Here is a 14077-nt window from a genome sequence, read left to right as displayed (position 1 = left end):
ACACTCAAAGGCACTCACAGACTATGACAGATTTTAAAAGCAGGCCTATATTCAGCTTTCATGGAGGTTTTATTTTGACGCTGAGGAGGATTTCCTCTGTGTAACGGGCTCTAAGGGGAAGAGGGCAGGGATTTCACAATAACGGGTCTGACGGACAGCAGACTGCTGCTGTCAGAGGACGTCTCTTAAACTCTCCTCTTTAACAATCGTCTTTAACAATCCTCTGTGTGTGGGGGGGCTGTCACTTGTTCGTTTGAAAAGCTTGATGGGGGCCAGTCAGTGCTGGACGCGGTAAAGGGAGATTCATGCACAAAAATGCGGATTTTTCTCCCTTTGCTGTGTGCTCTGTGCGCCACTCCGGTCCACAGCATTTTCGCCGGGACCTGCCTCAGAAAAGGTAAACTCCTAGACTGGACTACGACTAATCTGTCCTGACATATACATTAGTTTAATGAGTTGACATGTCAAGTAACTTAAGTAACTTAACTTAACTAAATAACTTAACTTGATTTTAAAAGCAAGTGTAAGGTGTTTTTGTTAGACTCAGAGGTCCTTATTATCTCCCACAGGAGTGATTCAGATTATTCTCTTTTTTTTTTTTATTGGAGTGGAGATTAGATAAATCACAGCAAGCAACAGCAGCCTGTATTGTTTGCACTGTCTTTGTTGTTTTATTTCTGTTCACATCATATTTACAGAAATTTAAATAGGCTGTGATAATTCCACAATACCAAGAGCAGAATGTGCGCAGCACTGTTTTAAATGGCCGGTATTGGCTTTCTGTTTTTGTTTCACATGAAAATTCACACAGATTTCATGCTGTCCTCCTAAAAAACTAAACTGTATTTAAGATAAAGACTATCTAAACGTTAGGCCTACTCTGGCTTCTTTAAGGGTTTTTGTTTGTTTGTTTTTGTCATTTTTGTCATTAAGTTCAGTCAAGACACTGAATTATTGTTTTATGAATTTATGTACAACTAACTACTCTATGTACAGGCTCCAATCAGCACCAACCAGAAATGTGTTTTTAACCTTGGTTGTGCTTGTTGTACTGGACTGAAACTGCTGGAGGGAGGCATGAAGCTGTGAGACTCTTTATTCGTCTAATGTCAGAACAGAATTATCCAAACTGTTTGTGCACAGGGTCAAATTTAAAAAATGCAATTTTAAAATACGTGTAAAACCTAAAAGCTGTCCACATACAGTAGTCACTCAGCTGCAGAGCCTTTTTTCTATTTTCTATTTCTGTTTTATGTCAGGGAACTGGGAAAGTGGGAGAAAGGGAGAGAATGTGTGTTTGCACTACACAAGGTCAATGGACTTCTGACATTAGCCAGTCAAGTCCAAACAGAGGGCTATCAACACAAATAGCAGCTAAGGCATGTCTCAAGTCTGCAATCAGAAAATCAGAATAATCAGGGAACATCAGAAATCTAAATAAGTGAGAGAGGAAACAGAGGGGGCTTGGTTTCAGACAGAAAAAGAAACAGTGAAGAGGAGAGACATGTTAAAAGAGGAAGTTCAAAAGGAGTTGGTAATTTTGGTTATGCAATGCTGCATCCTTTCTGCACTGTGCTTAGTCAACTGCAAACTCATTGTCTGCAAAATACTATATGACTGTAAGTTTTGAAACTGAAATGTGTTGGCTGTCATGAACATAATTCACAACAATTCACAAATTGATTGATATTAATTCTATACATTTTGTATTTGTTGCTGTTGTTTTTCTATGCAGAGCCCCCCCCTGGTGTGTTGGTTTTATTGCCAGGGAGTAAGCTGGTCCTGACCTGCAGTGGTCATGTGAAGGTGGATGGAGTAAAGGTGAGCATGGCCAGAGGAGGGACCAACAGAAGGAGGAGTTCCTCCACTGCAACTCCAACCACTGTCAACATTATAAGAAACACTGGGGTCTGGATGAAAAGTGATAAAGAGACAAATGAGGAGGCTGTAAGTGAGGGACAGCACTCTAACCCCACATATGCAGCAGAAAACAGTATCCCTGCAGATACAGGATACACAGCTTCTCCCACCGTGGTCCAGCCAACCACCACGCCCAGACTGCTGAAGCGTGAATCCAGCTGGGAGGCTGAGGAGATGGATGGCGAGGGAGACTATGAGGATGAGGAGGACGAGGAGGGGGAGGAAGGAAGCAGGGTAACAAGAGGCATAAAATCGAGGCCTCAGTGGAAGTGGACCGGTAGGGAGGTGGGAAAAGGAGACTGGGGAGGAATAACATTTGAGAGGAGAGGGACCACACTGTCTCTGTCCTCAGTGAGAGCGAGAGACTCTGGGAAGTACACGTGTTACCACAGAGGCAGAGAGAGGTTCTCCATAAAAGTAAATGTCGCAGGTGAGTCACAGCGGCAATGATGTTGTTTGAGTTGATCCTGACATATTTTAAAGGAAAAAACAATTGAGTAAGACACTCTTAATGTAAGGACCTTGTGTTAATAGTAAATAATAATAATAGTAAATAATGATGAACATTAAGATAGTTCAGATATTCAGGAAAGTCTTAACATTACATTATTCAGTATTTCATTAAAAGGTGATCAGTGCCCAATGTAGATATATTTAATACAGCAAATGATTGACTGACTGACTGAATAATGAATGTACAGTACCACTGCCTGTCTTTGATATGTGTTAGATCCTCCAGAGAGTCCCAGCCTGTCCTGCTACAAAAAGTCACCCAGCAGTAAGATTCGCTGTGAATCGTCACCTCAGAAGTCCATCACTATATTGCCTAATTGTTCCCTCTTACTCAGTAAAAGGTAAGGACAAACAGTCACACTACAACTCCCCAATAAATCATTTATACATGGTGTGGACATAGTAAATAATACTTAATAACAAAATATAACATATAATGATGGGCCCTATGTCAACTGACCTGCCAAACCTGTCAATAGGTGTATTAGCAGAATTTAGAATTTCATGTAATAAATTATTTTAAGTACTTTGATGCTTGGTAATGGGTTATACATAATATTATACAATTCTAGACTTTTAAAACCAGAGCATGTGCTATTTTAATTGACTGTTTTAGATTCAAAATTAAACAATTAACCAGAAAATAAAAAATTTTTTTAGGATGCAGTTGAATGTCAAGTCTTTTTTTTTTTTTTTCCCAAAATAACAAATCACAAATAGCATTAAATGGCGCAAGACAGCCTCTGTCCTCAGACCCTGAGTGAAAATGCTGAGAGTGTTTAAATGTAAGTGTATGTGAAAGTATTGGTTGAAAAAAATGTGCTGAAAATTGAAAATCCAGAAATGAGGGGAGACAGAGAGCTGGATTTCATACAGAGGCTAAAACTGCAACAGCAAATCCAGTAATGTTCTCCATGTTATATGACATGTTATATTCTTCTCTTTATGTCTTAATGTGACACTGCTCTTTCTCTGTCTTTCCTTCCCTCAGCCCCATGCAGACGTTCACTCGTTTTCAGTGCTCATACTCACCTCAGCGCTCCCGCTGTTGGTGTGCTCTAGACCACAATGACGACGAGCAGAGAATCCTTCACATTGCCTACCTGTGCGTTACAAGCATCACAGGCAACGCCACCAGCGCCCTGCTGAACTTCACACCTCTGGAAATTTGTAAGTGGGTGTGTTAAGGCGGGTGTGTGTCCATGTCACATGTGTGTTTGTAAAGCGCACTAAAGCTCTCACTATATTCCTGCCTGCTCCCTCAGTAAAGCCTGACCCTCCGTCAAACGTGTGGGCCGGACAGGAGAAGGGACAGAACAAGAAGATTGTGGTCACCTGGAGTTTCCCAACCTCCTGGAAGTCTCAAGACAGCTATTATAAACTAACCTATGAGGTCAAATACAAACCTCTCCAGTTCTCCTCATATGGGCAGGTGTGTGCCGGTACACCCAAAAGATGTTGGGTATCTATGCATGCATGGGCGGTTTTGAGCATGTCAGTGTGTGTTAATTTTTCACAGCTCAGTGGTTCGATGCACTGTTAAGGGTGACAGTGAGATGTGTGTTTACCTGACTGTCTATTTCTATGTGTCTATTTAGATAATAGCTGTTAACAACCAGCGTTGCACTATCACTGATGCAATGCCTGGTGTTGAGTACCAGATACAGATCAGAACTAAAGAGGAATATGACGGTCAGTGGAGTGATTGGAGTACGCCTGTCAGTGCCAGCAGCTGGATAGGTAAACACACATATGCACACATAGAAAGAACAGCACCAAATCAAATCATTTAGAAAAGAGATCAGACTGTCACTGTTACTAATAGAAACATCAAATCACTCAGGAGCCAACATCCAGAAAAAGTGCCGTATGATTTCAGAGATTTGGACTTTGATGTGAATTAAGTGGACTTGTAAATCATTGAACCACCCTGGACCCAGACAAAAGTCGCCATGACAACCGAAGGAGGCAGGACTCCTCTTTCCTTCCCGTATGATGGGGTTATTCCAGGCACGCTGTGTATGAAAACTTCCTCCCATACATACACACTATTAGCCCTTCCAGGTCCTCTCTGAATAAGTTTACTGCTTATGCACATCATGCACGCAGTATTCTGGACTCTGGATACGTTTCTTTGTGAAGAAAAGAATAGAACATAGGCTACTACCACTTACTAAATGAAATGTACCTCATTTAAAATGAAGGTGACATGCTGTTGCAAATTTTTAACACATTCTTCTGTTCTCTGTAACGCTGACTTTCAACTTGACTATTTTAGGAAAGATTTAACCAACTAGACATGAGAAGTTAATTAGTGTGGTTCAGGTAGGAGGACTGTTTATCTTTGGACAGAGCCACGATAGCTGTTTCCAGTCTTTCTGCTAAGCTATGCTAATGTCTCCTGCTGTTGGTTCATATTTATTGGACAGGCATGATAATGTTATTGAGCTTCTCTTCTGAGCTTTAACTTCCCCAGTCTGAGATCTTTGTTGCATGTCATCAACTTTTCTCTCTCCTCTCATTTCCTGTCAGCTCTCTACAGCCAAAATACCGAAATAAAAGCACAAACTGTCCCAAAAATAAATTAATAAATATTCTATGCATCCTGCCTACTTTTGGATCAGGGAATGTGCATATAAAGTGCCTTAGTAAAAAGACTATTTCATGTGCAGGCACATCGCAGAAGAACTCACACACTTGCACTCAGAAGACATGAAGAAGACTGTAAAATTGAACAGTTGATATGCAGGTTTAATAACTCTCTACTGCAAAATAAACTTTTTTTTGCAATTCTTGACGACCTAACAGAAGTATACACTCACAGAACACTAGATCAGTGGTTCCCAATCTTTTTTGCTTGTGGTCCTTTAAAACAAAGTAATCCACTCGTTACTGATTGTACAAGTCTACTTGTTACAAGTACAAAAAAATACGAAAAAAAAATGTGAATACAATAATCCACAAGAAAAAAGGCAAACATTAGATGGAAATCTAAACAAAAAATAAACAACAGAACTATGTTTTTTCTGATTCCTATCCTGCTCATCATCATGCTAACCCTCAGGTTTGACCCCAAATCCCAGATGGGAAACACTAATCTAGATAATCCACTAATTACAATATGCTTTAACTTTTACTTAAGACTCTGTTGCAGGAGCTTAATAACGCTTGATAACGTGACATCTGTATGGATGGACATTGGCTGATGTTAAAATTGATCAGTTAATTTTATATATACAGTGTAAACATATATGGATGTCTCTTTCCTCAGCTCCAGGGTCAGTTGAGCTGTTGAATGAAGAGCTCAGTACCACAATGGTAAGAGTCTCAACGTTGCACTTCTCTATCAGAAAATCCATGATGCTCTCTCTGTCTGATTTTCCCCCAACACTCGCACTGCATACATTGTTTATTGTTGTCCTGTCTCCAGTATCTCATACTCTTCCATGTGTTATGTCTTTACCTTGCAGCTTACAGTCTACACTGAAGGCTCTGGAACATATGAAAATGATGGTAAGATAGTTGGTTGGTTGGATGGTTGGTTAATTGTGTGTGTGTGTGTGTGCATGTGTGTGTGGTGAGACGGGGGGAAAAGAACGAGAGAGGGGGAACTCTTAAATGTTGTTAGTGCTGAAAACCCCCATCTGCCCCACTGGGTTTTTAACAGGAAGCCATGTCATCATAATAATTGAGGCACAACAACGAAACAAGCCATAGGAGACATGGCTCAACACACCTCTCTCTCTCTCTCTCTCTCTCTCTCTCTCTCTCTCTCTCTCTCGCACACACACACACACACACACACACAGACTCACTTACTTATTCAGGCACACATTCAGGCACACCCAAACATATACTTGCATACATGTTATTGAGCTCCATTGGGATTTCTCTTCACTTCTTCTCTCCTTTTAGTTACTACGGTTTGTGAACCAGTGAAGATCACAGTGGAGGTGTCACATCACGTCCTGTGGATCCTCAGTTCATTTGCTCTCTTGTCAGTCATCTTGGCTATCTACATATTCAGGTAGTGAGATGTGCACTTGGTTATGTTTTAGTATGTCTGTATTTTCTGCTGTACAATAAACACCATTATATCTATAACATGGATAACATGAGTTAAATAATAGTTGGTGGATGGACGGCATTGATTTTAAACCTCAGCACATTCTTTGTCAACTTCTCTTTTTTTCATTTTAGACACAAGGACAAGTTTATGTCTAAAATCCAGAGTCAGAGTGTCGTCGCCCATTGTGGTGACTCGCCTCAGCCTTCGCCTCCACCTCCACCTTCTGCCCCAACAGCTCCAGAAGTGCAGGCTCTGGTGACCTTTGCCCCTCTGCGTTACAAAGAAAGTGAAGTGGAAGAAGGGGAAGAGGAAAATGAGGAAGAACAGCAGGTGAAGAAGAGGATAGAGGGCATGCACTTTGATAACACAAGTTATTTCTTGCTCCAGAGGTACTGATGACCAGGCAGACGGGGGAACTACTTCTTTGGATTGTTTTTCCATTTTAAAGCCAGTGTGACAAAAGATTTATTGACTTGTATAGATTTGTATGGTCCCTCGATGGGCTTCTGTTGGAAGCAAACTCAGGAACAGCTTATGTAATTTGTCTCTCTATCTATCTAACTCTATCGTGCCTAACATACCTCTAAAAGACTTTTGTCTGAATAGCAGCCTTTCAGCTACTACCTCCTATGTCTGTGGCATAATAAAGTGTGGCCTGAGTCAAAAAATACCTCCTCATGTTCTGTTTGTAAGTAATTTTGTTAAGGTTTATCAAATATATCACTCACATCCTGCCCTTTTAGTTTCCACATGTTCTTTGCAAGGTTTGAAGAATACGCTTCCCAGTCATTTTGACTACTCAAAGTGCTTTTACATCACATCTTCATTCACCCATTCACTCATCATTCATACAGGAAGAATCTAAGTTGGAGGAGACTATTCTTTCACACACACTCACACACTGAAGCTGCTTCAGGAGCAAGTTGGGGTTCAGTGTCTTGCTCAAGGACACTTCTACATGCAGACTTGGAGGAGTTGTGTGAGCCACAGTTGAGGTGACACAGGCCTTACAGCGGCCCCTGCTTTAGTCCTAAACCGAGAGGCTCTGGCTTGAAGAGGGCGTCAGTCGTAAAGTATAGTTAAGACCTTCATGCTCAATTTTATTCTTAATTAATAAAATCAAATTACCAGTCAACAAATCTGGGTTTCTGTAGTATTCTAGCAAAGAAAGCATGAGGAAACTGGTAGGAATGGAAGGAACAGGGAATTATCACAGGCCTCTTTTTTTGATTGGCCCCACTAGCAGCTTAATCTAGCCATATTGGGATACTAAAAGACAAAAATCAAAAGGATTTTGAAATAGTTTTACAGCTTTTAATACAGCTGGACCTAATCAGTTCTTAGGCAAATCCTTATCAAACAGGATTTGTATGGTCATATGTGGGATTTGGTGTGTGTAAATAGAAAAGTTGATGAACTGAGTCAGTTCTGGCAGTTTACTGCTCTTGTAACATGACAGAAAAGTTTAAAAAGTTGAATTTTTGAGGCCTGAAGCTGACACAACAGCTCACTCTCACTTTTAAAGACAGATTCATTTAATTTACAAAATCACTTAAAATTGTAATAGTGTTGTGAACATAGATTGTACAATGGTTGTGAACTATTGGCTTGTTTTATTAAAGTAATAATAATAATCATAATAATAATCATAACGATAATGGTTTTTCCTGCCGTATGTCGCCACCTAGCGACGGAGCCGTAAATTGGTGGAGGTCGTTTCCACAGCAACAGGTGTTGCTAGACAGCACGCAACTGTGTCAGTAACAGGTGACCATTTTGAGTCTAACATGGCTCCAAACGGTGAACTAGTTTAGATAGGCGGCCAGTGTTCATTTTACGGTATTTGCAGACAAAATATAGACGAACTTTTGTAGAGAAGTGATGGCCGGAAAAGGCGGTTTGGCGAAACTGGACGTCGGCGTGTTGAGCGCTGAGCAGCAAGAGAAACTGCGACAGTTCAAGGTAACACTGAAGCCTAAAGCTACATTAGCTTGCTATAAACTGCAGCCTGGTGTGTGTGTGTGTGTGTGTGTGTGTGTGTGTGTGTGTGTGTGCTGGTTATCAGCAAGTCTCAAATGTTTTTTCTTCTTCTGATTCTCAGATCAAGACGAGAATCGACAATGAGAAATATTTGAGGTCACATCCAGAGGTTGAAGTATTGATAGGCGACTTTCTGAGGTCAGTAGATGTTAATCGGTGATAATCAGCAGGTTAACTTTGTTCTCTGTGTCAGCTGGTGAGCTTTAGCTTTAGTTTGAAACGAGCATAAACTCAGCCTGCTCCTCATGACATGCTGAAGGAGTCCAGCTCTCTCATCTGGATGTAAACAAACAAATCCCAGTGAGTAACGACACGACAAAGCGAGCCTTTATGAATGTTAACGTGGATCTTGTCCCGTTACTCTTGTCCTAATGTTAGTGTCCTCCTTTTCATTGCTACTTGTATTTAATAGGATGTATGATCAAAGAAACCAGCAAATATTACAGAGAATCACAAATAGTAACAGTGTATCTTACTATATTTAAGAGGAAGAAGCGGACATAACAGCTATCTAACAGCTATTTGAATTAATATTTAACTTTATTAAATACAAACATATATATATTTAATATTTTTTATTCCCTTTCTTTGTATGTGTGAACTGTATCTTGTATGTGTGAATCAGAACTGCTGCTGACTTGAAATTTCCCCATTGTGGGATAAATAAAGGAATATCTTATCTTATCTTATCTTAAAACAATGCTGTAACAATTATATGCTTTAAAAATGAATGAATTAAAGCCTAACCAAATGGAGGATTATGCAAATATGTTTCGGAAGAAACTTAAATGTAATTTGACAGGCAAACTATTCCAGTGTAAGTGTAATTTAACCCTGAATTTGGCTGGTGACCATTAGCTTTGTTGTTTTGTTAGGATGATAAAATGAATTCTTTAAGTGCCATACTTTTAAAAAAAAAAAAACCATTTCACCACATTCTATTAAACAACTTGACTTGACATGTTGGCTGGGAGTCAACCATCCTCAACACACCTGTCATCCCTCAACAGAGATGTGGTTCTTAAAAGGCCTGCTGACATCCGCAAGTTTGCTGCAGGTGAGTTCTGCACACACACACACACACACACCCTCTCATACACACACACAGTGAATTGTGCATTCCTTTGTTTTTTGTATGTCACATTTAATGTTGTGATTTTATTGTGTTGGGTGTAATGATTCATAGTTGTTTTTTATTGTAAAAAAAAATCAAATCAAAAGTCCAAACCCAACAATTAATTGATCCAACTAACAAGCATTGTGTGTGTAACATGATATAGCTAATTTCTCTGTGCCTTAGACCTCCCTTGTTGTCCTAAAACAATCAAAAACACATCAATGAGCTACACAGATGAACTGGGTGACATCAAGGAGGTGCAGAAAACAAATGCACTATTGACTCAGCTGTTTTAAAATGCAATTTTGTGACACAATTTGAAAGATTATACTAAAACTTTGGTAGGAGCAAAAGGGATGATGGCTTAGTTCCACTGACACTAACCTTTATTCTTTAAACGTTGCCAAGGTTATGACTAATGGTGTTTAATTAAATTAAACTTACTACTAACACACACCAGCATAATCTTCACTTCACGTCACTCACCTCTGTCAATGGCCTTTTTCAGATCACTTCACCAGCCCAAACCTTCATGTGGTCACTGGCTCCAAAATGGAAGGAAACAGTGATGTGGAGTGAGACACAACCAACATTCATGGTGCTTCGTCTTTGAGCCTTGTACATGTACAGACTCTACTCTAGTAACAACAAAGACACTGATACGTTTGTGTCAGTCCACAAATTGTTCAGCTGATAGCATTATTGTCAGATTGCTATCATCCATACGCAGGAAGCCAGCCAGGAATAGATGGCAAAGGCTGCTCCTAATGAGTGTGATTAAAGGTTGATGAGAAGAGGATATCCTGTGGGTATTCCACATACAGCACCGTGTGCTCTTTGTCGCATGATTGCTAACATGATTGTGAACATGATTGTGAAGGGACATACTGGAGTTTGTGTTTACTAGCTGCAACTAGCCCTTCCCACTGTGGAGTCAGTTGATGAGTGGACATACTGTAGTCTGCATTGACCTGCATATAGACTCAACTACATAGACCAGTCAAGATATAATATTTACTTCGCTCAATTATTTAGTGATGAAGCTGCAAATAGACAAATAGACGTTTTTCTACTTTTTAGATAATAAGTATTCATAATCCAGTCTCTCCTCAAATTCTGTCCTTAGTTTTATTTTCTTATCTCCTTTTGCTTTTTAATATACATATTCTGTTTTGTGCCTTTGGAAAGTAGGATTCACATTTGTTTGGAAAACAAAAAAAGAGAAATAGGTTTAATAATGGAACTGTAGTTTTCAGACAGACAGCCACTCATTTATACAAGTTATATGAAATCGTTGCATCTTGTTGTGAAAGTTCACTGACTTTGAATCTCCTGTCTTTTTTAGACTCTTAACCGACTTCATCATTACCACTCGGTTCTCAGAGGCTGCTGTTTTATGTTTTCCAGCTGGAGAGCTTGAATAGAGCTTTTAATTATGTTGTGGTCTTTGTTTGTTTTGGCTTTGTACTTCTCTTTGGAAAATCCAGCAACATATTTGTTTGTGGTTTGTACATTTGTTTGTACTAGCCCTTCCTCCTTTTCCAACTGTCATTTGAACTGATGTATGATATGAAGAATAATCGTATCATCGTATAGAAACTCAGAAATAAATGAGAAACTGCTCATCCAATCAAGTCTCATTGCTTTATGATCTATTGTCAGCTCGTCACTCAGCACTGTGAACCATTGTGTCAGATTTACAAGTGTGCAGTGGTTTAATGAAAAGATTAGAGTAAAAGCTGCAGTTTTATTTGTGATGACAATCCAGAAACTTATTAAAGTATTTTGCCAAGAAAAATTATAATGCATCAGTTAAAATAGACATCTAGAAGAGTGCACAGCCCTCTCTCTCTCTCTCTCTCTCTCCCTCTCTCTCTCTCTCTCTCCCCCCCTCCCTCTCTGTCTCATGCACACACACAAACACACTAACAGACTGTTTTAATACCATGCACCTGCTTTGACTCAGTAGAGGACAGGTAACCACCCGGCCAACTCACATCAGGCTTCAGAGAAAGGCAGAGAAGCAACACACACACTCTGTGAGTAAAAACTAATTTGTACATAGATTGTGTTTATAGTTTCAGGTATGTCATTATGTTTAAGCAGTAACATAGTTAAAAGATTTGCAGGTAAAATACACGTGTTTTTGAATGTTTTGATAGTTATTTATTTTGTTTGTCTTACCTAATAATTGACAAATGATGGCTACCTGTGATGTCAGGTTGATGTATTATTTAACCGGCAAATAAATAATTACTCATTAAAATTTTGTCTGGCTGTACAAGAGACACTAGAAGGACTTGGGATAATGTAATTACTATTGTATTGTTCTTATTTTTACTCATTAAGCATATTTAAATGAAAAGTAAAATCAATGGAAAGTAAACAAATTGAATGTATGCAAATGACCAACATGCAAATGTTTGAGACAGAACAATATGTGAGAACCATTCGAGAAGCTGACAAAATATTGTGTCACAGTACATCATGTACACTTGTGAACCTGTTTTTCACAGCACGTTATCCTCCAAAGTCCATGGAGCCTCCCTTAGGAGAAGTAGCAAAGATGGTAACTATAGGGAAGTATTATCACCATTCCTCAGAGAAGGATGTATGTCAGAAAACTGGAGGTGGCTCACATGGAGACGAGGTTCCATAACAACCAGAGACCTAATTATACAATCCTCACACCTGACAAAGAATAACTTTTTTCTGTTATGGAAAGAAAAGCACATCATTATAAAATATATGTTAAAATCAGTTGTAATATGTGTTGCTCTTAATGCACACTTTGAATTCTGTTCAAATCAGGCAGGTCTTTTCTTCATGGCTCCAAAAGGAGGAACATTTGTCTTTCTGCTCATCATGGCCTGTCTGACCTTGGGTAAGCAGCAACACCATCACATGCATCATCTCCCTCTTATAACTGGCAGATTACCTGCATCTTGTTTATGTGTGTCTTTTCATAATAATTTGTTTCTACCTGTTCAGCAAAGCCCCCAGACAGGATGCCTGGAAATAAACGTGACTTCAAAGACATGGCCAAAAAGCTGGTATGAGTTTCAGTGAATACTTCTTCGTTTTGAATGAGATTCTCATCTAGAAGTACTATGCAAAGCAACTGTTTCTGATTTATGCACATTTTCAAGTTCAACACAGATTAGCTTTCTTTGTCGTCGTTTTCTTTCTTTTTTTTCACTTTAATGTTATAGAGGCCAGTGATGCAGTCACTCACAGAAATCTAATTGTACCCAACATGAAGTGGCTCCATTGATTAAATGTGTTATTGTTTGATCTCGATTTTTAAGTAGATTTCTTGCCATAAAATATATCAAAAAATAATAATTAATAATAATGCTAAATAATGTCATAGGATCCTCAAAAACTTTCCTCAAGAAAATCATAAAGTTCATGAAAAATGTGTGGTTAAAAAGCCCCTAACCCTTTTTAATACCATCACAGAGAAGAAAATTGTTAAGTATTATCCTTTACCATATAATCATGATATGTCTGTTTTGTTTTTTTCATCAGATGAAGAAGTGCCAGGATAAGGGTGAGACTTTATCATGGGATGAATTTGTCTGTGAGGGAGAAAATAGAAAAGAGTGTGTTTGCATGAATTTCAAACTTGTAATTCAAGTTCAAATTCTCTACACTGCAACATCAGACAGAGCTAATCCCAGGCATTTGTGTATAAATGTGAGTGTATGTTTGCAGACATTATGAGTGCTCTCTGTAACATGAGTACCAACTAATACAGGGCAAATGCACTGACTTGTCCTAATGTGTTTTAATTGTGCAACATATGAATATGGAGCATTTGCTGTGTTACAGGATACCCAGCGCCTAAGGCAGCACTGCTGAGAACCATCTTCAATGACAGCAAGTGTGTCTCTTTGCAGGCTCATATTGAGTGTAGGAGCGTGTGTGTGTATATATATATATATATATATATATATATATATATATAATATAAAGACAATAATAATATATTATAATAAACACAACCCCCCGATCAAGGTGCTCTGGCTGGCAGCTGCTTCAGTAGAAGACTGTAATTCTTAATGTGTATGAATGCAAAGTGTTGATGATTATAGCTTGAAATGTGCCAACAAATAAAACACAATAGCTAATATTTAAAATGATTATTTTTACCAAATAATCCTTTCCCCTCTCATTTTACTCTCAGTGATGTTCCTATGAAGGGCAGAACCGCTGACCAGCCCAACTCTGTGCTATCTACTTTTCTCAAAGTCCTGCATTCAGTCTCTCCTGACGAAGCCAACAAAGTCTCATCAAGCCAAGTTAATAAAATGGTGCAAATACAAATTATTTTTAGATTTCTTCACATAAAGATAATGTTTATATGTATTGGTTATTGATATTTGAATTTAATCATTACTTTTTAGACAAACAAG

The 14077-nt window shown here is 38.9% G+C and overlaps 2 protein-coding genes across 7 annotated transcripts; both read left to right on the top strand.

Annotated features, from left to right (window-relative positions):
- Window positions 1–163: 163 nt before the first annotated feature.
- Window positions 164–7158, top strand: il6r (interleukin 6 receptor). Of its 2 annotated transcripts, none has more exons than XR_011584474.1 (10): window positions 164–397; window positions 1736–2350; window positions 2651–2774; window positions 3425–3603; window positions 3699–3865; window positions 4032–4173; window positions 5705–5751; window positions 5904–5946; window positions 6243–6460; window positions 6634–6778. XR_011584474.1 is itself a non-coding variant. In XM_070836102.1 (10 exons), exons 1-10 carry the CDS (start codon window positions 316–318, stop codon window positions 6896–6898), a joined length of 1776 nt encoding a protein of 591 aa, XP_070692203.1. In that variant the 5' UTR covers window positions 167–315; the 3' UTR covers window positions 6899–7158. The 2 variants fall into 2 exon arrangements, 1 of the variants encoding a protein (XP_070692203.1); XM_070836102.1 differs by having other exon boundaries at window positions 167–397; window positions 6349–6460; window positions 6634–7158.
- Window positions 7159–8288: 1130 nt separating this feature from the next.
- Window positions 8289–11208, top strand: LOC139205665 (RIIa domain-containing protein 1). 5 transcript variants are annotated; one of them, XM_070835947.1, is made up of 5 exons: window positions 8289–8464; window positions 8604–8680; window positions 9553–9599; window positions 10168–10234; window positions 11005–11208. In XM_070835947.1, exons 1-5 carry the CDS (start codon window positions 8384–8386, stop codon window positions 11081–11083), a joined length of 351 nt encoding a protein of 116 aa, XP_070692048.1. In that variant the 5' UTR covers window positions 8289–8383; the 3' UTR covers window positions 11084–11208. The 5 variants fall into 5 exon arrangements, with proteins under 5 accessions (XP_070692048.1, XP_070692052.1, XP_070692051.1 ...); XM_070835951.1 differs by having other exon boundaries at window positions 10168–10257; XM_070835950.1 differs by having other exon boundaries at window positions 10168–10277.
- The last annotated feature ends 2869 nt before the right edge of the window (window positions 11209–14077 follow it).

This window comes from Pempheris klunzingeri, chromosome 8 (genome assembly GCF_042242105.1).
Source record: "Pempheris klunzingeri isolate RE-2024b chromosome 8, fPemKlu1.hap1, whole genome shotgun sequence".
Taxonomy (NCBI): Eukaryota; Metazoa; Chordata; class Actinopteri; order Acropomatiformes; family Pempheridae; genus Pempheris; species Pempheris klunzingeri.
This window is presented reverse-complemented; position numbering and strand designations above follow the sequence as displayed.

What these genes read in the sequence shown, in the direction of transcription:
- il6r (XM_070836102.1), top strand. Translation starts at nt 316, where the DNA reads ATGCGGATTTTTCTCCCTTTGCTGTGTGCTCTGTGCGCCACTCCGGTC. An exon ending in CAGTGCCAGCAGCTGGATAG is followed by an intron (nt 4,174 to 5,704) that starts GTAAACACACAT and finishes CTCTTTCCTCAG; the next exon opens with CTCCAGGGTCAGTTGAGCTG. An exon ending in TGGAACATATGAAAATGATG is followed by an intron (nt 5,947 to 6,348) that starts GTAAGATAGTTG and finishes CTCTCCTTTTAG; the next exon opens with TTACTACGGTTTGTGAACCA.
- LOC139205665 (XM_070835947.1), top strand. Translation starts at nt 8,384, where the DNA reads ATGGCCGGAAAAGGCGGTTTGGCGAAACTGGACGTCGGCGTGTTGAGC. An exon ending in TTGATAGGCGACTTTCTGAG is followed by an intron (nt 8,681 to 9,552) that starts GTCAGTAGATGT and finishes ATCCCTCAACAG; the next exon opens with AGATGTGGTTCTTAAAAGGC. An exon ending in CATCCGCAAGTTTGCTGCAG is followed by an intron (nt 9,600 to 10,167) that starts GTGAGTTCTGCA and finishes GGCCTTTTTCAG; the next exon opens with ATCACTTCACCAGCCCAAAC.